General features: G+C 42.6%; 1 protein-coding gene across 3 annotated transcripts in view; it reads left to right on the forward strand.

The window, feature by feature from the left end:
* Positions 1 to 2,079: 2,079 nt before the first annotated feature.
* The window catches only part of PAQR9 (progestin and adipoQ receptor family member 9), a 28,815-nt gene continuing 4,243 nt past the window's right edge, over positions 2,080 to 26,651 (forward strand). The window contains exons 1-2 of one of the 3 annotated variants that reach the window (XM_084875954.1): positions 2,080 to 2,239; positions 2,601 to 3,915. In XM_084875954.1, the coding sequence (XP_084732080.1) occupies positions 2,786 to 3,915 (1,130 nt within the window). In that variant the 5' untranslated portion in view covers positions 2,080 to 2,239; positions 2,601 to 2,785. Of the gene's footprint in view, positions 2,240 to 2,439; positions 10,269 to 26,651 lie in introns of those variants that run through there. The other 2 variants (XM_084875956.1, XM_084875955.1) reach the window with 2 other exon arrangements.

The following is a 26,651-nucleotide window of genomic DNA, read 5'->3' on the forward strand; positions in this document are numbered from 1 at the left end:
TCATTAATTTAAAATCCATCAATCAGGAATTTATGAATAGCTCATAAAAGCATAAGATGCAATGTACCTTTGGCCTAATTGTGTAGAGTTTGCTAAGTGGAAAACGTTTTTGTTTTTGTTTTTTTCACAGAGAAGGCTAAAACTTTTAACAAGACTGCTTCTATTACCTTTAGTAATTTTAGATATTTACAATACTGAATTATTTCTTAATTATAAATAAATGATTCTTTCCCACAACTTAAGTCCTCCTGGAGCCATACTAAGTAAATCTTTCTTAATCTACTTATAAGATTTGCTGTCATGATGAAGATATCCTTTCATTTATAAAATGAAAGCCTTTTCCTAAATACAACTGTCCTTCCAGTTTCCTTTGAGCAAAGAAGCTTGTTGAATGTTCTGGTTTAAGTACACGAGATCTAGAGGCAGCTTGTGTAGGTTCAAGTCCCACTTCTACCAATTTGGCATGTTATTTATGGTCATGGTGCCTCCATTTCCTTATTTGTAAAAAAAAAAAAAAAAAAAAAAAGGGAAAAATCCATATGACTGGACAGGCTGCATGGGATGACCAGGCCAGTAGAGAGGTTAGTGAGGGGTGACCAAATGACTGAACAGCAGGCTGTGTGGGGGTGACCAGACTGGTAGGCAGAGGCAATTAGGGGTGATCAGGGGTGGTTAGAGGTGATCAGGGGTGACCAGGCCAGCAGCAGGAGCAGTTAAGGGTGACCTGGCTGGCAGTGGGGGGCAGTTAGGGCGACCAGGCCAGCGAGGGAGGGGGCAGTTGGAGGCAACCAGACTGGAAAAGCGTTGCGGGGGGGCAGTTAGGGGTGACCAGGCCAGCAGGCAGAGGCATTTAGGGGTGATTAGAGTGCTGGGGGGCACTTAGAGGGAACCAGACAGGCAGGCAGGTGAGAAGTTAGGAATCAGCCATCCAGGATTGTGATAGGGATGTCTGACTGCCAGTAGATCGGGACTAAACCAGCAGTTGGACATCCCCTGAGGGTTCCCAATTGGAGAGGGTACAGGCTGGGCTGAGAGGAACCTCCTCCCCCCTCTCCATGAATTTTATGCACCAAGCCTCTAGTAATATATTAAAGAGTTAAAAGCTGTGATGTACTCAGAACAGTGTCTGATCCCTTATAGTTAGCCCCTGTTGCCATGACACTACTATATTGCAGGTAGACTCAGTCATACCCCAGGACATCACTAAGATAAACTAGTGAAATGGTGAACATTTTAGAGCAGGCAGGTTTTTTAGCTCCCTCTTTTACAAGGTTCAAAGGCATAGTTTCAAATGCAGTGTATCAAACCATTTTTCCATTTTTCAGTCTTCCTTTATTTTGGTCTCTAGCCACCCAAGTCCGCCTGGTTCTTCTGGTCAATTATGAATAAGCTTTTTCCAAGCTACTGCCTCCCAGTCTCTAAAAATTGCCTCTGTCTCTTTTCAGTTCATTCATCTGTCCTTGAAGTCCTCCTTCAACTAGCCCTCCACTATGATAAGTCTTCGACTCTGGCACAGCTCTGCCAGTGAAGCCCTTGTTAATAAATTCCGCAGATCATCAGTCTTTCTGACTTGCCTGGTCTTGAGTTCTCTCGGACTTTGAGCTCCAAATAAGATTCCCATTTAAAGACACAAGAACACGAGTATGTGGGAACTGCGGGCCCCAAGGGTTGGTGAGTGAGACAAGACGCCAGCTACGGGCTTGAATAAGACAAGGACTAGGGAGAAGGGAGGTTAATGACGCACTCGAGTAAGTCTGTTACACGAAAGGAGATTAAACTAAGGATCTGTGTGGTACACACAGCGAGAGCCGTGCGCGCTCCCGCGCGCGCACGGACACACAAGATAAAAGAGGGGTAGTCCCAGGTTTCTGACAGTGACACCCTGATCCGGACACGGTCTCTAAGCTCTCCCCGATTTCCAGAGTGCCTCTGCTCCTGCTACCTCGGGACTAATAGCGCATCTCCCCGCCCCGCCAAGCTGTGATGCGACTGGTGCTATCCCTTCCCCCACTCTACTCCGCCCCCGCGACCGCAGCCGCAACTCTCCGCCCCCAGCGAATGCGGCTCCCCAGTGTCCTCTCGGTCGCCGATCGCTGATCGCCGGCGTGGCTGTCGGGTTTGGAACCCCAGCACCGACCCTCGCCCTCGACACCCGAAGCCGAGTAGCTGGCGCAGCCTTTGCCCCCTCATCAATCATTAACGGGCCAACTCGCCTGCTGCAGCCCGAGGAGGGGGGATGGTAAGGAACTTGAGACAGGGGACAACTCTATCCCCGGAGGCGGCCCTGAAACACTAGCCTGGGAGGCCCCCCGCCTTCCCTCGGTGAGCCAGTCCCTTCCTCCCTCCAGCGCTTCAGTTCCCACATCCCCGCCTCCCGCGCTGGGGACGGCGGCGGCTGCGCCCGCACCACGCGATGCCCAGTCACCGGGGCAGCGCAGCCGCCGCAGCAGTCTGCCGCGCCGCTGCTGGAGCTGCAGCAGCGTTGGCTGCCCGGAGCCGAAAGCAGGAAGCCTGGTGAAGGGGTCGCCAAGCCACGCGCGCTCCTGCCAGTCGCTGACTGCTTACGAACTGATTGTTTTTATTTATTTGCTTATTTTTAGGAACGGCTGCTTAGACGCTCAGGTCTTCTCTTGAACCCACAGCGACGCCCCTGGGCTAACACAAAGACTCCGACGGCAGCCGGCGGGGACTGCTGAGTGCGCGGACGAAGGCACCAGAGGTCGCCTGTTCCCCGGAGCCCGCGCCAGAGGTCGCCTGTTGGCGTCCTAGCCAAGCCCGGGGCACCATGCTGCGACGGCTACAGCCCCGGAGCGCGGGCACAAAAGGCCCAGGGGCCACGACAGAGGCGACTTTGGAGGCCTCCTCGCGCCCCCATCCCTCAGCCTCTGTGGACTCTCAGGCCTCCACCAAGCCGCTGCTGCGCTGGGACGAGGTGCCCGACGACTTCGTGGAGTGCTTCATACTGTCGGGCTACCGGCGGCTGCCCTGCACTGTGCAGGAGTGCCTAGCCTCGGTGCTGAAGCCCACCAACGAGACGCTCAACTTCTGGACGCACTTCATTCCCCTTCTGCTGTTCCTGAGCAAGTTCTGCCGCCTGTTCTTTCTGAGCGGCCGCGACGTACCCTTCCACCACCCTTGGCTGCTGCCACTGTGGTGCTACGCGTCGGGCGTGCTGCTGACCTTTGCCATGAGTTGCACGGCACACGTGTTCAGCTGCCTGTCACTGCGCCTGCGAGCCGCCTTCTTCTACCTGGACTATGCTTCCATCAGCTATTATGGCTTCGGCAGCACGGTGGCCTACTACTACTACCTACTGCCGGGCCTCAGCTTGTTGGATGCCAGAGTGATGACCCCTTACGTGCAGCAGCGCTTGGGCTGGCATGTGGACTGCACACGCCTCATCGCCGCCTACCGTGCACTCGTGCTGCCTGTGGCCTTTGTGCTGGCGGTGGCCTGCACCGTGGCCTGCTGCAAGAGCCGCACGGATTGGTGCTCTTATCCGTTCGCCCTGCGCACCTTCGTCTTCGTCATGCCGCTCAGCATGGCCTGCCCCATCATGCTTGAGAGCTGGCTCTTTGATCTACGAGGTGAGAACCCCACGCTCTTCGTGCACTTCTACCGACGCTACTTCTGGCTGGTGGTGGCCGCCTTCTTCAATGTGAGCAAGATCCCCGAGCGCATCCAACCTGGCCTCTTTGACATCATAGGCCACAGTCACCAGCTTTTCCACATCTTCACTTTCCTCAGCATCTACGACCAGGTGTACTACGTCGAGGAGGGCCTGCGTCAATTCCTCAAGGAGCCCCCTGCCGCTCCCACCTTTTCGGGCACCGTGGGCTACATGCTGCTGCTGGTCATCTGTCTGGGGCTGGTCATCAAGAAGTTCCTGAACAGCTCTGAATTCAGCAGTAAAAAGTGAGCCTCTGCCTTGCAGTAGGCTGCTGGTTTGCACCTGTTTGTACTTTCTGTTGTTACTGTTGTTGGTTTGTTTTCCAGTTTTGTTGTTTCCTTCTTTGCTCAAGAAGGGTGCTGCAGAGCCACAGGGGAAAAGTCTAATATGACAAGGGTGGGGGTCCAGTGCACTTGGGGCTATGGATGAGGGAAGTGGGTCAAGCAGGAGGGAGAAGGCCATGGTTTTTTGCCCATGGACAACATTCAGATGGTGTCTGTGACATCCAGCGAGTTTTTGAAGGTAGCAAATAAAATCCCAAATAAAACCCAAAACAGTTATATTTTCCAGTCGTCTTCTGTGCCAGCTGTAATAACAAGTAGCCCTTGTGAGGTCAGGTATGCATTAAAGAGGGTAAGTAGACAAAATCCCTGGGTACTTCCATTACAGTCTCAGGAGTGCTTGGATTTGTAAAAAGAATGGAGCTTTATAGGAAACGGGCACAAAGACATAAGTACAGGGCTTAACATACTAGAAAATGCATGGAATGTGAACAACACAAGTTAATTATTTCAAAATGTTTCTCAGATGTTATATAAATAGTAATATATACAATAATTTTCATAAGCCTGTGATATGCACTGAATTTTGTGGTATAGTTATGAATTTTGCAGCCCTTCTGCATTGCATACACTTGAACTGGACATCAGGGCAAGCTGCTTGAGCATTCTCAACTACTTTCTTAAACAGTGTTTAATGAAGGCCTGTGTGCCATGACTTAAATGTGAATTATTCTACCATAGGGACTCAGGTTAGACTACTGGTGAGGAGCTCAGTGGTCTGTGTAGATCCCAGTAACCCATTTACTGTAATGTATTCCACAAAACCTATCCTATTTTTGTTTTGTTTTGTTTTGTTTTAAATCTGATTTTTTTCCTTCTCTACTTATTTAAATTACCACTGGAATAAATGTGCCTTTGGAAGCAATGCCCAAATGACTGGTCCTCAAATATAAAGTAGAGCAGTTGGAGTAAACTTTATCTTACTGTACTGCAAATCAGGGTTTAACATTCCACCAAGGAAGGAAGGAAAATGGAATTGGTTTCAAATTTTTGGTAGCACCGGAAGTAGCTTACTAGGACATGCAGAGCATCTGACTTTTCTACTAGGAAAAGGGGCCAACCCACTAATGTGGCTATAGTTCCTATTGAAGCTGATGGGGAAAGTGAGAGGACACTGTTCTAGACTGATGCCATCTATTGTTGCTTAAAATATAATACTCAGGAATAAATTAAGTAGTTATAGTGTAACAGGCAGGAGCATATTACTTAAATTGTAACTGAAATGTTTGAGTTAAATAGAATTACCTTTGCCTAATTAACTACACTGAACTCTCATTTGGATGTAGAATATAGTAATGAACGCCGGTCATTCTAAATCATGGAGAAATGAGTCAACATGCTCCTGAGATCCTTTCTAAAAACCACATTGGCCAGTATTATTTAAGACATTTTCATAAACGTTAACTTGTATTTGAGATGGCATTCTTAGATTAACACAAACCACTGAGGTAGCTTATTTAAATACTCATCACACTTCCTGAGAAGTCCTCTTGGTTAGGAGCCAAATAAGTCGTTGATTGGGAAGTATTGATCTCATGGTATAATTTAGATCAAGCACATAAAGTAGGTGAACATTCACCTCAGCACTGATAGGCTGATGCCCCCTTAATATATTGCTGCTTTTGTTTGTGCTTTTGATCACTACTATATTTATAAACTGCTGGCACAGTTCTCTGGAGAAACCAGTATGTTGGCATGTAATTTTTCACATAGAAGTTAACTTTGTATATGTCTATATTTAATTTAAAGCTTCTTAATGGGGATTGTGTCTCATCTTTGCAGGTTTACTAATGGGTGACAGTATCTCAACTTTTGCAACATGCAAGGAGATTTCTGTTAAGTTACAGAGGCAGAAAATTTGTGTCTAATACAGATGTCATTCCTCACCTGTTACTTAATTCAGTACATGCATTCAGGGAAGGGATATTTCCACCTGCAAAGTTATTTGCATGTCATCATTGTCTCTTCTAGAGTCTCAAAAGAAGCTAAAGACAACTTGATGAGTATTTTCTAGCTTCTGTGTAAAATGGGACCTCCCTTTTCAGAAGGAACTTTAAGGAGACAGCCTTCTAAAAAGGCTTGAGTTTGAGAACAAGAAATAAATCTGGTATTTGTCATTTAAAAATTTTGTTTGTTGTAGATCTGGGTCTGCAAACAGAATTTTCTTCTTGCCCTGTGTCTTTGTTCTTAAAAAGAAGCCAGTAAAGGATAAAATTACACCCACATCTTTAGCAAATGATTATGATTCCAGTTTCCCTTCAAAAGTTTCCTTTCTCCACTTTCCCTTTCCCATGCTATCTTAATTTTTATACACCACATATACCATTGACAACAGGACGTTCTAGTTGAAAACATTGGTTTCACTTCACTTCATATTTGCAAACAGGTACTGTGAACATTACACAAGTTCAGGGGTGTTTGTAAAACTATATATGTTATTTGCTAAATTATATCAGATTTCTGTCAAGGTAAATGATGAAATTTTAGAATCAGCAAATATTTACAAAGTCTCCAAATTTGCATGGGACTATTCAGGTATATTATGTATTTCAGGGGTAATATGGCTATCAGAATAAAATAGCTTTAAAATATTTTCCAAACTCTCCATTTTGCCACCTCCTTTAAAATTCAGTTTTACTTTTAGCTGTTTGAAATGTAGGACAAATGATAAATAAGAGAGTACTTCTTTATCTCTGTAAAACCTATTTTGAAAGCATAGAATTTTAAAGTATATTATATAATGCCTTTTACTTTTATGTGTTTGTCATAATCTAGATGACATCTCAAGGAGCAGCATTATACAGGCATACCTGGGAAATGAGGATGTTTGACTTATTGCCTATCACCCTGTGTGGCTGGTCTCTGGGGCTGACAGGCTGATTCATTTGACTAACAGGGGTCCCTTTCTTCCCTGCCTTGAAGCTATATCCTCAGCTGAAGAAGATAGCCTTCCCTGAGAGAGGAAGTGAGTTCTTTGGTCATGTCATGACTGGCTTGTAAAAATAAATGTGCTCTTTTCCACTGGCTAGCCACTTTCTATAAATAGCCTTAGAAGAAAGTATGGGGCTTCAAAGCTGGTCAGAGTGGCCTTCATATGTCTCCATTCATAAATCCTGCCTGCAAGTGTTTGCAGTCAAAAACTGTTTAGCTAGCCGAAACCGGTTTGGCTCAGTGGATAGAGCGTTGGCCTGCAGACTGAAAGGTCCCAGGTTCGATTCTGGTCAAGGGCATGTACCTTGATTGCGGGCACATCCCTAGTAGGGGGTGTACAAGAGGCAGCTGGTCAATGATTTTCTCTCATCGATGTTTCTAGCTCTCTATCTCTCTTCCTTTCTGTAAAAAAATCAATAAAAAAATATATTTTTAAAAAAAAACTGTTTAGCTCAAGTCAGTGGCGGCAAACTGCGGCTTGTGAGCCACATGCAGCTCTTTGGCCCCTTGAATGTGGCTTTTCCACAAAACACCACTTGCGGGCTCACATGTACAGTGCAAAGGAAACTTTGTGGCCCAGGCGCAGAAGTCAGTTTTCAGCTCTCAAAACAAATTTTAATCATTGTACTGTTGATATTTGGCTCTGTTGACTAATAATGAGTTTGCTAACCACTGACTAAGTCATTATGCTACTTCAGGGCAATCATTTCTAAGAAGGCAAAATTTGGGAATTGGGTGATTTTTATATTTTTTTTTTCCTGATTTGGTGCTTAATCTGAGGGTAACAGCAATTAAAAACAGATTTTTATCTTCAAATTTCTTCACAACTTCAGTTAACCCATACAAAACTATAGAAGAAGAGTTACAGTAGGAGTTATCTTCATTTCAAGGTTATACTGTTGGCTCAAGGTGACAGAATTGTTTTCAAAATGACATTAGAATGTAGGGATCGTTTTGTGCTTGATTATGAGTGTTTGCTGGTTTTTCTGGCCAAGCACAAACACTAATTAGCGAATGTACACTGAATGGCTATATTATTATGATCTCTGAAAGCATAATAATCTGGCCACTCAGTTTATATCTTATATAATAAAAGGCTAATATGCAAATTTCCTCCTTGACCAGTAGTTCGACCAGCAGGCAGGCTGGCCAACTGCCCATGTCACCCCTTCCCCCCCTCCTTTCCCTTCCCACCCCGCCACCCCCAACCCAGGCTGGCCAGACCCTACCCATGCACAAATTCATGCACTGGGCCTCTACTATCTTATACAAAATGTTATCAGCTATTTAATTTTTATCCTCTTAGATTATTCACCTGTTGAAGTCTGCCACAGCTTACTTTTCTCTGTCAGTGTCTTTGAGTTGACTTTAATACATTTATACATGATTCCTTTAGTGATCTTTGAGCATCCACTGCATGTTAGACATTGGTGAGGATCTGTCACATTAATACAACTATTACCCTTTTGTCTGTGGGTGGAACAGGTAGGAGGACTAGAAAGGCCATGAGGCCAGGGACCAAACCCTGATCTTTTCCATAAACAGATGTCTGAAGCCACTAAGTTTGGTCCTTTTCTCCTATTAGCATAAGACCAATGCTTAGAATCTTATTTTAATTAACATGCTAGTCACCACAATCATGTTCTTTCTTTTTGATTCTGTCAGCTCCTAGGCCTTTGTGCATTTTATGATTAGAAATAATGAGAAAATTTAATGTAAATCCAGGTGAAGAGATATATTGTATATGAAAATATTATCACTACTAGTTAACAAAGACTGATAACAATCATATTTGAAAGGTTTATAGTAGTCATAACATTATGAAGTAAGGTTCATCCAAAGTGCCTAAGATATATAATTGTCTGAATTTCATACATAAGTTTAAAAATATGCAAGCTCAAAAGCTTACATCTCTAAAGATTAATGTTCTTTAGCCTTTTTCCTTATTTCAGCTCTTTGGGTTTTAATTATGAAACATGTCTTAGAAAAAATATCTGGAGGAAATTATAAAGAACAGATATCAGATATGAAAATGATAGGAAGAAGGCATGAGAAAGGGAGAACAAGAAAGATTAGATGTAATCAACCCAAATGGAATAGCAAGTTCAGCTATGGACAATTTCACCTGAGTTTTAAATTTTGTCCCTAGAAAAGCATGTGAATCCCCCTGCTGTCAGCACTCAAATAGACAAGCAAGAAATTGTTTTTGGCAGCCCAACCACATCCCATAGCTTTTGACCTGAGCACTAGTGTCCAGGCATATTTTGAATGGTACACTTGCCCCTGGCTTAATGACCTTAATTTGTTTCCATAAAATTAGGGCATAAGGGGAAAAAGGCATTAAGGGACAGCACCAGCCAATTGTAAATTACCTTTTGAATCATTTTCTTGAAAGGTTGTCAAATATTCTGTCATATATTGCACTAACAAAGAGCCAATGAGCCTGGATAAGATGGAAAAGGAAACATGGATTGGCTGAAGCTGAGAACTACTGTATTCCTTTGTGAAAAGAAACATGTCTTCCTATTGAAGATTTTATTTCTTCAGTGTTATGAATAAGTAATTTTTAAATATGAAAATTGGGGTCAGTTCTTCTGAGTCACTTTTCCAAAAAGCAAATATAAAATTTTGTTGTTTAAAAAACAAAAAGGGAAAATGTATTGTATTTCTGGTTTGCAGACTTCTAACTAGTTTGTAGATTTTTTTGTTTTAGAAGAGAGTAATAAGAATTTGTGAGCAAGTTGCAGAATAAGAATGTGTCAGAGGCCAAAAATGCTCATTTGATTGTTAATTGTGACAGGATGTGACTTTTGAAAGCTCTGAACACATACCTATACAACAAAATGCTCACTTATTTCCTATATAACTCAATGGAAAAACAGCATTTTTTGAGCTTTTGAAATTATTCCCCAATAGATTGTACTTCTAAATCTAATGCATGGATTTTAACATTTTTTGTTCTTGAACTATTTCTGGAAACTATTCCAAACATGACATTTCTTAAAGAAAATTTCTTAAATGTGTAAAAGTTGCAGGCCACCTTTCTCATGCCTTCCAACTCCACCTAAAATATGCAATAAGCACTCAAGTAGGAGTGGAGGGGTCTTCAGTTGGTTATTTAACCATGCTGTGGAGAGGGCCCTGCCCCTCATGGCCCACCACAACATTGAAAACTGACACCATGTAAATAAATCTTTGCTTCCACATGAAAAGAGAATGGGGACACATTAATTTCATTTTTTCTTTTAGTTCTATCTCTAGTTAGGAAGCATCACCTGCTTTTCATATGCTGGATGCAAAAAAAAAAAAAAAGAAAATAATAAAAATTAGAGAAGTATTCTAATTTTATATTTTAAAAGTTTATAATAGTAACGTGTTTATAAAACACAGGCCTTAGCCCATAGATGAGAATGGTGCCCTTTGGAAAGTCTCATCTGTGTCCTGAGAATTTAATTACCTGGAGCTTTTACCTTAATGATAAAGACCTAGTAGGTCTTTAAAAATGTAAATAATGTGTATAGTTTAAAGACAAATTTTAAAAAAAACAACATTTTTTTAAAGGAGAAGAAAACCATCAGATGTTATAGGTGTGTAACAAGGCTAAATTTAAAAATATTTTTAAAATTCTTGACAGAAATGTCATTAAATTCATTTTCTTAGCAATGCTTAGCAGAAGCATTTTCCTCCAGGCTGGTTTTCTGCTCTGGAGGCTTTGAGCAAAATTATTTTAAGCAGCTAAGTATCAAGGCAGTAAAAGGATAAGACACAGATCACTTTGATGAGTTTACAACTATTGTGAATAACATAACCAGAAAAATGCACAACCTCGAACACCCTATTCCTTATTTCTTAGAGTGAAAAGGAGAATAAAGCCCTAAGCCATCCCCACACAGACCAGGAAAGGGCTCTGTCCCAGGGCAGGGGGAGGGTTTCTTGGCTGCTCTTCTCTCTGCAGAAAGCATGCAGTTGCTCTGAACTCTCCTGTCATCCTTTCCCAGACCATGCCACCACCTTGAGGCCTTCACTTTCCACAAACTCAGCCTTGAAGATAAAAGGTTTCTAAGAGGATTCCATTTTGGCCTTTTCAAACCAGCTCAGAAGCAGACAGAAGATTTAACAGTGACCAAATATCCTTGTGTGGGGTTAATTTTTTACTTTTATTTTTTAATTCATTTAATGCTGATAAATGGAGGGAAAGGAGAATAAAGGATAATGCAGGCATAAAGGAAGAAAGAAACATTTTTCTCCACTTGTTTGGTTAATTCTTAGGCTACCCTGATTCCAGCCATCATACACATCATACACATCCTAAACAGCTCTATCTAGTGAGCTAGAGGGACTTTCTCAGGATGTGTAAACTTCCACACAGGGACTGTGATGTGGTTTCAAAGTATTAGTGTATTCTGCCAAGCATTGCTTATTCATAACTCCACATTACCTGCTAAGTTAAGAAACAGAATCCATAAATTTGGTCAGCTCTGTGAATGTAGCTGAACAAAATTGTGATTTACGTCTGTTCTGTAATTTGCTATGGTTTTGTTTGTGTGAGACATTTGTCCCTTATGGTCTTATAACTATTCATTTTTTTGGCTGAAAAACATATGTATGAAATAAGAATAAATTATTTGTATGCATAGTGTTTAGGACTGCATTTGTATGCCTCTGTGTATGTTTAGGAGATTATTCAAACAAATTATTCATAAATTAATAGTAAGTACATATACCACTAATAAACATGATAAAGAAAAACATTATCCTTTTTATAAAAATCAGCTAGCAGAAGTGAAGAGTATAAGTTTGTCCTGAAGAGCACCCTTAGTATATTATTTTCTACTTTTTAGTTAAATTAAATAGAAAATTCATGACTTACTCTGAAACCATATCTTCTTTTTTTTTATTTTTTATTTTAAAAAAAAATATATTTTATTGATTTTGTACAGAGAGGAAGAGAGAGAGATAGAGAGTTAGAAACATCAATGAGAGAGTCATCAATCAGCTGCCTCTTGCACAACCCCTACAGGGGACATGCCCGCAACCAAGTTACATGCCCTTGACCGGAATCAAACCCGGGACCCTTCAGTCCCCAAGCCAACGCTCTATCCATTGAGCCAAACCGGTCTTGGCTGAAACCATATCTTCTAAGAAAATACTTATAATGAAGATCTTCCTTAGATCTCCCAATCCCCCCGAATGGAAAGGAGGGAGAAAGATATAGAGAGAGAAACATCAGTGAGAGAGAGACATCGATTGGTTGCCTCACACATGTATCTGGACCAGGGCTAGGGATCGAGCCCACAACCAAGGCATGTGTCTCTGACTGGAATTGAACCCAAAACCCTTCAGTTCGTAGACAGATGCTCTGAACCAAACCATCCAGAGCTATTTTTCAACTTTTTAAGGGCACTTGTGGTCCATGGACTTCTGTATGATTTATTCTGTCCCAGAACCCTGGTGATGTGTGTGAATTTGCAGTATCTCTGTCCCAAATAAGCCTAGCAAAGGAGATCTAATTTTAGTTCTTAAACTATGGTGATTGCTAAATTTTTAAATCATGTTGACTTTTGTACCAAGAAGGAATTTTTAGTCATTAGGAACAGAAAAATCTCCTTTCAATTGAGTATAAAAAGGTTTGTAGGAAGACTACCGGAAGTGACAGCATGACCACCCATGCCTCAGGAAGGACAGCAGCTGGAGATGCCAGCTGGGAACAACTTCTGTGGTTTGCCAGCCCTGTGATAGTTGTCCCCAGTTCAAATTCTTGGGAGAGAGTATCTGATTGGCCTAGCTTAGATGACATAGACTCTTCAGGTGTCAGGTAATGAGCACCTGTGCTTTACAGCCCTTTCCAGAACCACCTGGAGGGAAGAGATTAATTTCCCAAAGGAAAGAAGGATGGGCAGAGAACATCCACAGCTGTCTGTTTCATTACGCAGACACTTGGCTGTCTGGTATGTAAGTACACTTCTGTAATCCTAGCTCCCGAGAGGCTGAAGGTTGGGCCAGTGGGTGCTATGCAAAGCACTTGTCCAAACCAAGTTTCTTATAATGTGGGGTTCCTCCCAAGCTCTGGAGTACCTGGTTACAGAAGGAGGGAGGGAAAAGTGCCAGCCACCCAAAGTAGCCACAATACTCTGTTTCCCCGAAAATAAGACAGTGTCTTATATTAAATTTTTCTCCCAAAGTTGCACTAAGTCTTATTTTCAGGGGATGTCTTATCTTTCCTTACGCTAGGTCTTATTTTTGGAGGGTGTCTTATTTTTGGGGAAACACGGGTAGTAACCCATAATCCAGTGCCTGACTGGCTAGCCCATACCCTCCTTTCCATATCTATTTTCTTAATATAATACTACTATTACTTAGGCAATCTAAGTGATTTTGCCCTCTTCCTAAAGTCAACTCCAAATCCTGACTTAGAACTGCAGCAAGCTCCCAGCACCCAGACTCTCCATGTGATGTGAATTCCTCTCATTCAGGCCAAGCTGTAGCTAGATGAGACATTCAGCCACCCCTCTCCCCTAACTCACTGTACAGTGGATTGCTGAGAGGTAAACTCCCACTCAGAACAGCATACCACTTTTATTAGCACCCTTTTTTGTCACCGATATATGGCAGCCATCACATCTGTGGTCCAGGAGAACAAGCCCTCCATGTACTGGTGGTGAAATGAGCTCCTCAGGCTCTGTGTGCTAGGAGAACTTCTGTCTACCTTATTCCATTCCCATTCCCATTTTGGCCACTCAATATCTTTTGAGCCTGTGTCAGTCACATGCCTGTTTGCCTTAAGATCCATTTCCCAATCCTTTCCCTCATCTGCCCTGTAGGAGCTAATTTTAGGCTCCCTTACCCTCTGGGTTTTGTTAGTTCTTGCCAAGGAAAGCAACGTGGAAGATTAAATAAAAGGAGGAGGGGAGAAGACTGATATTTACCCTCCTATACTTTTCAGTCTTTCTGTGATGTTCCATTCTTTTTTCTGAGATCCTCATCCCTGGCTGATGCTGTCAGTATAAGTCTAACCCTGAGGTAAGCCAGGATAAGAATAAAGCCAGCTTATGCAATGAGGCCAAGTGAGTAAATCATAAAGGCAGCCTTGATCAATCTGTGCCTGAAGCCTACTCACTTTTGAACTTTTTCTTATGCCGGGTGGTGAATTCCCTTTATTTTACAATAGTTTAAGTTGTATCTATTTTTTTTTTTTATTGGAAGCATCTAAACTGACACATACGGTTTGTAACTTTCCAACCATATCTAACAGGATTTGCATAGCCCTCATTCCATCTTCACTCAGTTAGTCCTACTTTTTAGGACCTGCATATCAGATATATGAAAACCCTAAATTTTTAAAAATTAAATATATTGGGGTGACATTTGTTAACATGAACATATAGGTTTCAGGTGTGGGTTTCTGTAGGTGCTGCAAGGATTCAGAAAGCCCCAGTTCAGGGTACCATTAATGCCAGGGTTCTTGTTCCAGCATTAAGAAGGGTTCAGCAATCTGGAGAAATGCATAGATTAAATGAGTTGAGAGATGAAAGATAATTTTGAAAGGCATTGGGGGTCAGAGGAGCCTAGCTGAAGGAGCTAAGTTACCCTTGTCTCAGGACCCCTTGCTTTTTATTAACACAAATTGTCCTAAGGCAAGTGGAGATAATACACTTCAAAGGGTAGCATTGTCAGATTGGAGAACAGCCTATGGCTGTTCAGGTGTTTGACCAACAGGAGGCACTAACATGTAGATTAAGATGCCCTGAGCTGTCTGGCAGCAAACAATAATCGTATTCAGGTTTGGGGGAAATGCCTTTACCATTCCAACAGGTGATGATATATGTGACTCAGCCCTGTTGAGTTTCCAAGTTCCATCAACCTTTTGGTGAAACTCTTGCAATTATGACATGCTGGAATTGGCTTCCGGAAGGTTTCTATGTTACAATATGAGTATGTTGTACTGTGTGCCCACCACCCAAAGCCAAATATTCTTGATAGATCCTCCCTTCCCCCAAATGATGGGCAGAGTATGATGTAACCTGTACCTGCAGCATGGACATTACTGAGCACCTAATCAGGCACTTTATATGGACTGTACATTAGACCACCAATCAGCACCTGCCAAATACTCTAAGCCCCCGATTCCTAAGTGCTTAAGTGCCTAAGTGCCTAATCATGTGCCTTATGTGAAACCACCAATCAGCGTGTGCTAAGTACCCTAAGCCCTATTCCTTCCCTTTTCCTCCCCTCAAAAGGTGCCTTTCACCCTTGTACATGTGCTCTCTTCTTTTGCAAGACTGCCCGGCAGGGTTCTTCTCCTCTAACTAAGCCTGTAGACTTGGTTTCTGGCCCTCTATCTCATCTTTCATTTGGTGCCAAAGTCTAGGAGAGGTGCACGTGAGCATGGACAATCCTTGGACCTAGCCCCAAGCTTCTGACTCCTGCTCTGGCTTTGTTCTGAGTTGATTGGTCTGCTCCGTACACCTCTCGAACCCTGCAGTACCAGGACACGTGGGGATCTCACCACTTTCTAACAGGTAGGCTTCAGGGACTTCCCAACCTCCTCCACCCCTTGACCTGAAAGGGCCTCAGAATTTTCCCGTCTACTCGGCTACACATCCTCTACGAAAGCCCAGGTACCTGGCCAGGAAAACTCTGTTCTACTCCATAGGAAGGTTCTCATGGTGATGACCTTGGAACCTTCTCTCGTCTCTCTCTCTCTCTACAGGTTGGCTGAGGGAAACAGGGGATGCTCCTTCTTTCCTCCCCAACTTCCCGGTGGCCCTTCCTTCTGGTCATGGGAACCTCTCAGTCCAAACCCCCTCTACACACCCTTAAGATATCTCCTGGCCAATCTTGCAACCCTTGGTCTTTCTGGCTACATCAAACTGAAGAAGCTCTACCTGGCCACAATCTCTCGTTGGTCCAAAAACAGCACTTTTGATTCCAGTATCCTCCAAGATCTAGATAATTTTTGCCACTGGAATGGAGGCCTCCGAGATCTCTAGAACAGGCTGCCCCCCCCCCCCTCCCCTCAGCTCTTGCCCCTTGCTTTACTCTCATGTTCCCACCCATCAGATCCTCCTCTCGAAGTCCTCTTTGCCCTCTCAAACCTGTCTTCAGCCCCTTTCTCTGTATTGTGACTACTCTTTCTACCCAGCGGATAATTCCTTTCTACGTGTCTCACTCCCGTCACCTCCTTACAACCCTAAACCTGTTCCTCCCTGACTAAGCACTGTTTTTCCCAGGTTGATGCCAGACTGCAGGATAACTTTCCCCTCACGGTCCCTGGAGTGGTTTTAACTTTTTTTTTTCTTTCACACACACCAGGCCCACCCACTGACCTGCAATGGTCACAGCAGAGCCAGAAAAAGTGGCTGTGGTGGCGGCGGTGTTTACACGCCCCTCCCTGCACAACCCCTCCTGGTCTCACCCTCATTATGGGAGGCAGACCGAGCTCCTGAGAAACTCCCTAGGTTGTAGGATGGGACATTTCTACCTCTGAGAATTCTATCTGCCTGCCTTTCCTGTGCTCTCTGCCTTACTAGGACACGGGGCTGGCCATTCCCTTCTCACTTTATGATCTTCATGAGAGCCCAAATCCTGAGAATGTGAGCTCCAAAACAGCCTTTCCCATTTAACACTCATTCTCAGGCTCAAAGACTGCCGCCTCAACAGCCTCTTCTATTCCTTGGTCCACTCTACCCCTGAGGGAGGCAGCAGGAACTGAGGGCATACTCTGAGTCCATGTCTTATTCTCTGTCCAGCCTCACAAACTGAGAGGCATAACATGCCGCAACTTCAAAAAATAGATGCAGATCCACAAACCCCTCAAAAGACCTCATTAACCTGACCTTTAAGGTTTTTAATAATAGAGATAAAGAGACCCACATCCAAAATCAAAGGCGAGATCAGGACAGGGCTGAGGCCCAGTAGAAGGTCTTCCAGCTCCTAGCCACTGCTCTCAAACCCCAAACGAAGTGCCAGTCCTTCAACTATGGATAAGTCAGGGGCTAAGTCTTCTCTGGGTCCATGCTTCAAATGCAGCAAGGAAGGACACTGAGCCAAGTCCTGCTCAAACCCGACACCCCTGCTTGGGCCCTGCCCACGGTGCGGAAGGGAAGGCCACTGGAAATCAGACTGTAGTCTGGCTCCTCCGGGTCTGGCCTTAGCCAGTCCCGCATGGCCACTCTCTGGATCCGGTTTGGAGCTCCCAGACCTCCTAAGACTGGCCACTGAAGAAGCTGTCCATTCCCTGACAGGGCCCCAGACTTTCATCACCAGGACTGAGCCTCAGGTAACGAATGTGATGGCAGGTAAGCCAATCTTCTTTTTAGTTGACACTAGGGCTACTTATTCTGCTATTTTCGAATTCTCTGGGACCCTTGTCCACTCCTTAGTCTCTATTATTGGGATTGACTAGTCTCACAGCCATTAGCCACCTCATGTCTACACTGCACTTTGCTAAATTCCCCATTCACTCTTTTCTTATTCTATCTCTGTGCCTGGCCAGGGCTAATATGCATCTCCTCATAAAACCCAGTTGTCCCAAACCATAGTTACTTACCTCAGTTTCATTCTCTTACCCCCACAAGGCAGAGCCATTCCTTGGACTGTATACGCCTTATCTCCTTAACGATCATTATCTCTAGGAAGTATGCGGTGGTTTGGGATTCGGTTTGGGATTCAAGCAGCAAGAGGCCTGGGAATGGGCTGCTGAGCCTGCTCCTCCCCCCTCTGCCTTTTAGAAATACTTAATGGAAGGTCTGAGGCATGGTTATGCATTTTTGAAGGACATAGAAAGAAGGTTTGAAGGCTAATTTGAAATTGTGTTTGTGAGAAAGAAAGAAAGAAAGAAAGAAAGAAAGAAAGAAAGAAAGAAAGAAAGAAAGAAAGAAAGAAAGAAAGAAAAGAAGGAAGGAAGGAAGGAAGGAAGGAAGGAAGGAAGGAAGGAAGGAAGAAAGAAAGAAAGAAAGAAAGAAAGAAAGAAAGAAAGAAAGAAAGAAAGAAAGAAAAAAAAAAAGTTACTCTGAGCAAGAAAGTGAGGCTTCAGTCTCCAAGCCTGGCAGGACAAGGTTGCTGGATACTTCTTAAGCTAAACCAGAGTATTCACAGTGTCTAACCTCTTATCCAGCCATCCAGGTCCCTGGCTTCCACTACTCATTTCCTTCCCTTTCCCTCCCACTTTCACTGCAATACAATCTCAATCACTCATTTGTAACCCCTTATTGGTAGTGCCATGGTGACTACCCTCTCAGCTTGGAGTGGAAGGAATACATACCCTTTAGTCTACTTCTTCTCCTTACACCTATCAGCTTATATCCATGATCAGGGATTTTTCTTCCTCTGTGGGAAAAACACATACATCTGTCTCTCCATCAGCTGGACAGGAATCTATACTTCCATTTATCTCTCATGCAATGTAGATGCAGCCCCAATAATCAGTCTTTACCTGTCCCCATAACCCATCATATCTGACACAAAAGAGGAGTCCAGATAATCCCTCTCTTCCTAACCCTCAGCATCACAGCAGGGGTTGAAACTGCCATAGGGAGCTTAACTACTGCTCTACATACTTTGAAACCCTGCTCAGGACCTACAAGAAATATGTGGATTCCCAGCAAGGGGCAAAACTGGAAAAGCAAGAACCTCACCCCCAGGGTAACCTATTCTCCCCTTTCATATCACTGATAAGGCAACTGAGACCCCTACTCTTTTCACCCTAAAAATAACATCTAGGTCTCAGTTGTATTTCAACTCCAGAAAAGCAGCAAAACCAGACAAGTGACACTGTGGCAGCCTCAGGACCAGCTTTTACCTCCCAAGTGACTCAACAGGATCACTCTCAAGACTTCACCAACCAGCTGAAACCGATTTGGCTCAGCGGTAGAGAGTCGGTCTGCAGACTGAAAGGTCCCTGGTTCGATTCTGGAAAAGGGCATGTACATTGGTTGCAGACACATCCCCGGTAGGGGATGTGCAAGAGGCTGCTGGTCTATCTCTCTCCCTTCCTTTCTGTAAAAAATCAATAAAATATATTAAAAAAAAGAAAGAAAAAAGACTTTACCAACCAGTCTCTTGGGAAAATCATGCTGCTGCACCCTTCATCCAGCACAGAAAACACTACCTGTTTTTTACTCGCTTACTCATGGCTCCTCCCACTATTAGGCCCACTGGTATTTATTCTTTTAATTTTGCTCTTTGGCCTCTGTCTCATGTGCTGTTTCACTAGTTTCTTGCAGAACAGGATGCAGGTGTTCACCAACCAGAAGGTGGGAGAGATCTATCTGGCCCTAAATTCAGAACCTAACACCAGAATCCTTGAGATCCTAGGTAGACGCCCCTAATGAAGCCCCCTCTCAGCTAGAAGAAGCTACGGAAAATAGATCTTCACCTTCTGACCTTGCCCAGACTCTCAATTTAAAAGAATATATATTACCAAAAGCCAGGAATGATAGATCCTCCCTTTCCCCATTTGATGGATTGAGTATGATGTAACCTGCACCTGCAGCATGGACATTCCTGAGCACCTAATCAGGCATCATATATGGTCTGTAAATTGGACCACCAATCAGCACCTGCCAAACACCCTAAGCCCCCAATTTCTAAGTGCCTAAGTGCCTAATCATGTGCCTTATATAAAACCACCAAATCAGCGTGTGCCGAGTACCCTAAGCCCCATCCCTTCCCTTTCCTCCCCTCAAAGGTGCCTTCACCCCTGCACATGTGCTCTCTTCCTTTGCAAGGCTGCCTGGCAGGGTCCTTCTCCTCTAATAAAGTGTGTAGTCCTGGTCTTCGGCCCTCTGTCTCATCTTTCACTTCTGGCTCCTTATATCCGGACCCTCTTCTCCCCCCACTCCTTTCCCTCTGGCAATCACCACACTGCTGTTTGTGTTCATGAGTTTCAGTTTTATGTCTTACATATGAGTGAAATCATATAGTTCTTAGCATTCTCTGACTTACTTATTTCACTTAGCATAATGTCCTCAAGATCTATCCATGTTGTTGCAAATGACAATATATCATCCTTTCTTATGGCTGAGTAGTATTCCATTGTGTATATGTACCACATCTTCTTTATCCAGTCCTCTACTATGGGCCATTTTGGTTGTTTTTATGTTTTGGCCACCATGAATAATGTTGCAATGAATATAGGGGTGCATATATCTTTGTGAGTACATGATTTTGACTTTTTCTGGTATATTTTCTGGTACATATTGCTGGATCATATGGTAGCATTATTTTTAATTTTTTGAGAAATTGCCAGACTGCTTTCCATAGTTGTTGTACCAGTCTACATTCCCACCAGCAGTAAATAAGTTTTCACTTTTCTCTACAACCTCTCCAACTCTTGTTATTGCTTGTCTTATTGATAATGGCCACTCTAATAGGTATAAAGTGGTATCTAATTGTAGTTTTGATTTGCATTTCACTAATTGCCAGTGAGGTTGAACATCTCTTTATATATCTATTGGCTGTTTGTATGTCTTCTTGGAAGAGGTACATTTTCAAGTCCTCTGCTCACTTTTTGATTGTTTCCTTTTTGGTTCAGTGTTGAATTCTTTATATATTTTGGAAATTAAACTTGTGTCAGATCTACAGTTTGCAAATATCATCTGCTTTGTTGTTTTGTTGTCAGTTTCTTTTGCTGCACAATAGCTTTTTAGTTTGATATAGCCTCATTCATTTATTTTTGCTTTTATTTCCCTTGCCTTTAAGGTCAAGTTCATAAACTATTCTCTATGACCGAGGTCCATAAGTTTGGTACCTATGTATTACTAGAGGCCCTGTGCATAAAATTCATGCATGGGGGCAGGGTCCCCTCAGCCAAGCCTGCACCATCTCTAATCCGGGACCCCTTGAGGTATGTCTAACTGCCAGGATCCTGGGGATCAGGCCTAAATCTGCAGTCAGGCATCCCTCTCACATTCCTGGACCACTGGTTCCTAATTGCTCACCTGCCTGCCTGCCTGGTCACTCCTAACTTCCCTTCCCCCCCCCCCAAAAAACAAACAAACAAACAAACAAAAAAAACTGACCTGATCGCCCCTCACTGCCTCTGCATGCTGGCCTGAACGCCCATAACTGCCCCCTACTGCTGACCAGGTAGCACCAGACTGCCCCCTCCCTGCCTGACTGGTCACTCCTAACTGCCACCCCCCCCCCCACTGGCCTTGTCACCCCATGTAGCCTGCTGATCAGTCATTTGTCATCCCTCACTAACCCTCTTTCCAGCCTGGTTGTAGGCAACCATCTTGTGAGGGTCTGAGAGTCAATTTGCGTAACACCTCTATTATGTAGGATTTTATGTTCCTAACTGTTTCAGGTCTTATATTTAGGTCTTTAATACATTTTTAATTAAATTTTGTACATGGTGACAAACATCATTCATTTGCATGTGGCTTTCCAGTTTTCCCAGCACCATTTATTGAAGAAACTATCTGTACTCCATTGTGTGTTTCTGGCTCCTTTGTCGAAAATTATCTGAACATATACATGTGGTTTCATAGCTGGGCTCTCTATTCTGTTTTATTGATGTGTGTTGGTTTTTCTGACAATACCATTCTGTTTTGATTACTATAGCTCTGTAATATAATTTAAAGTCAGATAGCGTGATACCTCCAGCCTGGCTCTTTTTTTCTCTCTCTCAGAATTGCTTTGGCTATTTGGGGTCTTTTGTGGTTCCATACAAATCTGGTGATTTCTCATTCTATTTCTTTAAAAAATGACATTGAGATTTTCATGGGGGTTGCATTAAATCTGTGTATTGCTTTGAGTAATATATCCATTTAACCATATTGGCTCTTCCAATCCATGAACAAAATATTTTTCTATTTTGTTGAATCTTTTTCAATCTGTTTTAATAATGCTTAGTAATTTTCAGTATATAGGTCTTTCAGTTTCTTTGTTAAATTTATTCCTAAGTATTTTCTTTTTCTGGTTGCAATTGCAAAAGGAATTGTTTTTTCATTTTCTTTTCTGAAGTTTTATTCTTAATATAAAGGAAAGCAATGGATTTTTGCACATTGATTTTGTAACCTGCAACTTGGTTGTATTTATTTATTGTGTCTAAGGTTTGTTTTTGTTTTTTTGTGTGGAGTTTTTAGGTTTTCTTATACAGAATCGCCTTGTCCACAAAAAGTGACAGTTTGACTTCTTCCTTTGTTATTTGAATGCCTTTTACTTCTCTCTCTTGCCTTATTGTTCTGCCTAGGACATCAGCACTGTGTTGAATACAAGTGTTGAGAATGAACATGATTGTCTTGTGCCTGTCTTAGAGAAAAAGCCTCAGTGTTTCACCATTGAGTATGACACGTCTATGAGGTTTATCATAGATACCCCTTATTATGGTGAGATACTTTCTTTCTATTTTATTGAGTGTTTTACCATAAATGGATGCTGTATCTTATAAAATGCTTTTTCTGCATCGATTGTTAAGATCATATGATTGCCATTTTTTAAATGTGGTGTATTACATTGATTGATTTGCTTATGTTGTTGAACCATCCTTGTGACCTTGGAATGAACCCCACTAGGTCATGATGTATTATTTTGGGGATGTATTATTGTATTCAATTTGCTAGTATTTTGTTTAGGATGGGTGCATCTGTATTTGTCAAAGATACTAGGTTGTAGTTTTCTTTATTTGTGTTTTCTTTGCCAGGTTTTGGTATCAGGATATGTTGGCCTCATGGAATGTGTTAGGAAGAATTGCCTCTCTCACAATATTTTGGAAGAGTTTGAGAAGGATAGGTTCTTTGAATATTTGGTAGAATTCACTGGTGAAGCCATCTGGTCCTGGACTTACATTTTTTTTTTTTTTTTTTAAATATATTTTATTGATTTTGTACAGAGAGGAAGGGAGAGAGATAGAAAGCTAGAAACATCGATGAGAGAGAGTCATCGATCAGCTGCCTCTTGCACACCCCCTACTGGGGATATGCCCGCAACCAAGGTACATGCCCTTGACCGGAATCGAACCCGGGTCCTTCAGTCCCCAAGCCGACGCTCTATCCATTGAGCCAAACCGGTCTCGGCTGGACTTACATTTTTGATGAGGTTTGGATGGTTGTTTCAATTTCCTCACTGCTAATCAGTCTATTTAGATTTTCTAGTTCTTCATTGTGGTGGGCTCTTTCTCTGTTTTCCGTGTCCATCACGGAAAACCACAGGTTCTGGAGTGGAGGAGCTGGGGATTAAGAAATTAGAGAAAGAAGAAAGAGACATGGAGGCAGAAATAGATTCATCAAACTGGGCACTAGGTGGGTGCCATCCACTCTGATAGAGACGCAGCAAGGCGATGCCTCAAGCCATGCAGGTTTATTTATAGGGTAAAAGGAGCTTTTTTGCATTATTAACTAGGCTCTAGCATTACTGGATTTACATATCTAGACCCCCCCCCCCCCCCCCCCCCCCCCCCCCGCTGACGACTGGACAAAGTTACTCTGCCGGTGCCTCTGACTCAGCTAACAATTTAAAGAATGTCCATGTGCCTTCTCAGGTGGCCCTCTACATCTCACCCTTTTTTACTGATAAAAATAAAATTTAAACGATAATAGGGCTCTAAAAATTAAATTACATACATGTTATCATCTTCAAAATTTAAATGTCAAGAGCAAAACTCTGGCTATTAAATAATAAAAAAACAATGCCAATGCAAAACAACATGAGAAATCAGAACTATGGCCATATTAACATTTTTAGCTATTAAATGAGAGTCTCTTTTTTTTAAAAATATTTTATTGATTTTTTACAGAGAGGAAGAGAGAGGGATAAAGAGTTAGAAACATCGATGAGAATCATCGATCAGCTGCCTCTTGCACACACACACCCTCCCCCCACTGGGGACATGCCCACAACCAAGGTACATGCCCTTGACCGGGACCTTTCAGTCCGCAGGCCAACGCTCTATCCACTGAGCCAAACCGGTTTCGGCTGAGAGCCTCTTTTGCTGCTGGTGTATATTTACTCAGAGACTTTGGACTTGGCTGCGCAAGACTTTGCAGAAGACTGGAGGCTAACAGATGCTAGCATGAGCAGGTTGAAGTAGCTTCCACTTCAGTCTTTAATTTCTTCAGATAACTCCATGTTGGCATCACAGTCCCTTGCATAGCTTTCAGTTTTCTTCTTCTACTTTGCTGTCATCACAGCAGTACTTAAGTCCTTTTGAGTGAAGGGACACAGGAGCTTCTCTGAGTCCATTGTGGTGATGGACTTAACACTCTGGCACCCGAATTGGCTGCATTGCTCCTTCTGGAAAGATATAAAATACAACCTCTTTCCCTCATTATTACTGAGTCTGATAAAACTTTTGTGTGGTTTATGCTTCCTTCCACCTAGCTGACTTGGTGGAGGCTATTGTACAGGAGACCTGATGCCTTTTACCTGCTATACGATCCTCTGCATCACAATTTAAAAAAGATTTTTTTTTAAGTATAAAAAGCATGACAGAGCCTCTCTGGAGGTGATACATAACATATATCTCCCCCCCTCCCCCCTTTTTTGTGTTTATTTAGGTTTTTTTTTTTATTTAAATCAATCTTTATTGTTCATATTATTAAAAAGGTTCCTCATTTCTTCCCCCCTCCACCTGGTTCCCACTCCACCCTCCACCCCCTCTTCACCCCCCATTGTCCTCATCCATAGGTGCACAGTTTATGTTCAGTCTTTTCCCACATCCACCATTCCCCCTTTCCCTGATAACTGTCAGTCCACTCCCCTCCCATATCTCTGACTCTACTACAATCAACAGCTAATATTGTTCATCAGGTTTTTCAATCTCCTTTTTTGTTGTTGTTGTTGTTGTTTTTTTTTTTAATTAATAAACGTTTACACTTCTAAGAATAAATTTTAAAATCTAATAATTTTAAACCTTGTTTTTTTCTGCCCTGGGATTTGAGAAGCAAACTTGTTTACATGTAAACTTGTCCTTAGGCTATCAAAAGGTGTAGCCATTCAAATGTAAATGAACACATTGTTTAATGATAGCTGCTGGTTGGAATTGAATTACTGTACCTGTTCTGGGTGGGAAGGGCTTGTCCTCCCCTTTCTCCATTAAAATTAAGGTGTTAGCTTTAAAATATCTTTTTGGCAAGAGACCTTAAACTTTCAGAACTTTAAATTTTTTAGATAGTAAATCAGTTACTTAGCATTTTCTCATATCAATAATACCTCCACATGCCCAAGGATACACTTCACACAAAAGACATTTCCAAATAGATCAACCAACCTCATCCAGACCCCACACAAGGCATTCACAGATCAACACCCCAGCGCTACAACAACTCAACACATCCAGATCTAAGCCTTCATCACTTGATTCAGCAGACCCTCAAGTTCCCCCAAAAGTTTCCAGCCATGTCTGAGAGGCAGCCCTGGGGCATGGGCAGGCGAGGAGCGAGCTGTTCCGGGCCTGGCCTCTGTTGCTCTGGTCCGCTCCACAACCTGCTGCTCTGGGTCTGGCCACTGCCGCTCTCGGCCTGGCTGCTGCTGCTCCGGGACTGGCTGCTTCCGACCCGGCTGCTCTGGGCCCGGCCACTCCCGGCCTGGCTGCTCTGGGCCTGGTTGCTGCTGCTTCGGGCCTGGCTGCTCCCAACCCAGCTGCTCTGGGCCCTGTCTCCGCCTTTTTGTTTTAGTAATTGATTTTAAGAATATGATTGGCTGTTTCCACTATTGAGTGACATACATTTTACCAGATTTGATTAGGTTTAAGTCCTTGGGGACTTACCCCTAAAGTTGGTACAGAGAGGTGGATAACACATTGAGGACATTGCTTCTAATAAAACTTGGAAATTGTTCTTCTTTAACATTTTAAAGGCTGAAAATTAAATGAAAATATTCTCTGAATTAGTGTGCCTTATAGTTTCTGTTTTAATAATTTTAGCTTACACTTATCACAAAAGCACTATTACTATAGGTTGATGGGCTCTGTAGTAAAATCTGTTACGGTATAAATAAGTGCTTGTATTTCTACTGAAATATAAGAGGTTTGAAGGACCTTTGCTCCCCTGCTGCAGTAGATTCAGCCTTTCTATAACTGGATCCATTCATAAAATTGGTTAATGCCCGAGGTATAATACCTCATTTAATGTGGCAGTTAATACCATTCCCTATGTTAGAAATAAAACAAGACCCCAAGTCAGGGGTCTTGGTAAAAATATTAAACAATAAACATTTTGATTTCTATGCAGAAGGGTGTGCACACATGTACACTGACCTTCCTTGCCCTTGGTTTTGGGCAACCTGCAGCAATGCACAGGTGCTGACTGCTATTATGGCAAGGCATCCTCACTATTTTTATTTCTGGACTGTTTCTCCTCTGTTCTTGTGGGCCACTGCTTATTCTGTGGCTGAAACAATTCCATCAGGTCCTCTTTGAGATACGTTGTTGCAGGAATCCATACAGTTTTGGAGTTTTCTGAAAATATAAACATATTCTCGACCAAAGATTAATAAAGAAATCATTTCTATAAATTAGACTTGGGATCCTTTTTATTTTTGTTCAAATGATTTTCCTTTGACTTGTTTTGATATCATGTGTGTCTTGCTGTTAGCATTACAAATGGAAATTAATTTTTGAGTAAAAAATTTTAAAGCAAAGATTTTTAAATTAATTAAGGCCTGATACAATTTACTTATAGGATATTTCTTACAGGATATAATTCTACTATCTTCCTTTTTTATTTAATTATTAGGAGGTTTTTGGAAAATTTTTTATAATGCAGTTT

This window comes from Pipistrellus hanaki (assembly GCF_964339955.1).
Source record: "Pipistrellus hanaki genome assembly, chromosome: 2".
Taxonomy (NCBI): domain Eukaryota; kingdom Metazoa; phylum Chordata; class Mammalia; order Chiroptera; family Vespertilionidae; genus Pipistrellus; species Pipistrellus hanaki.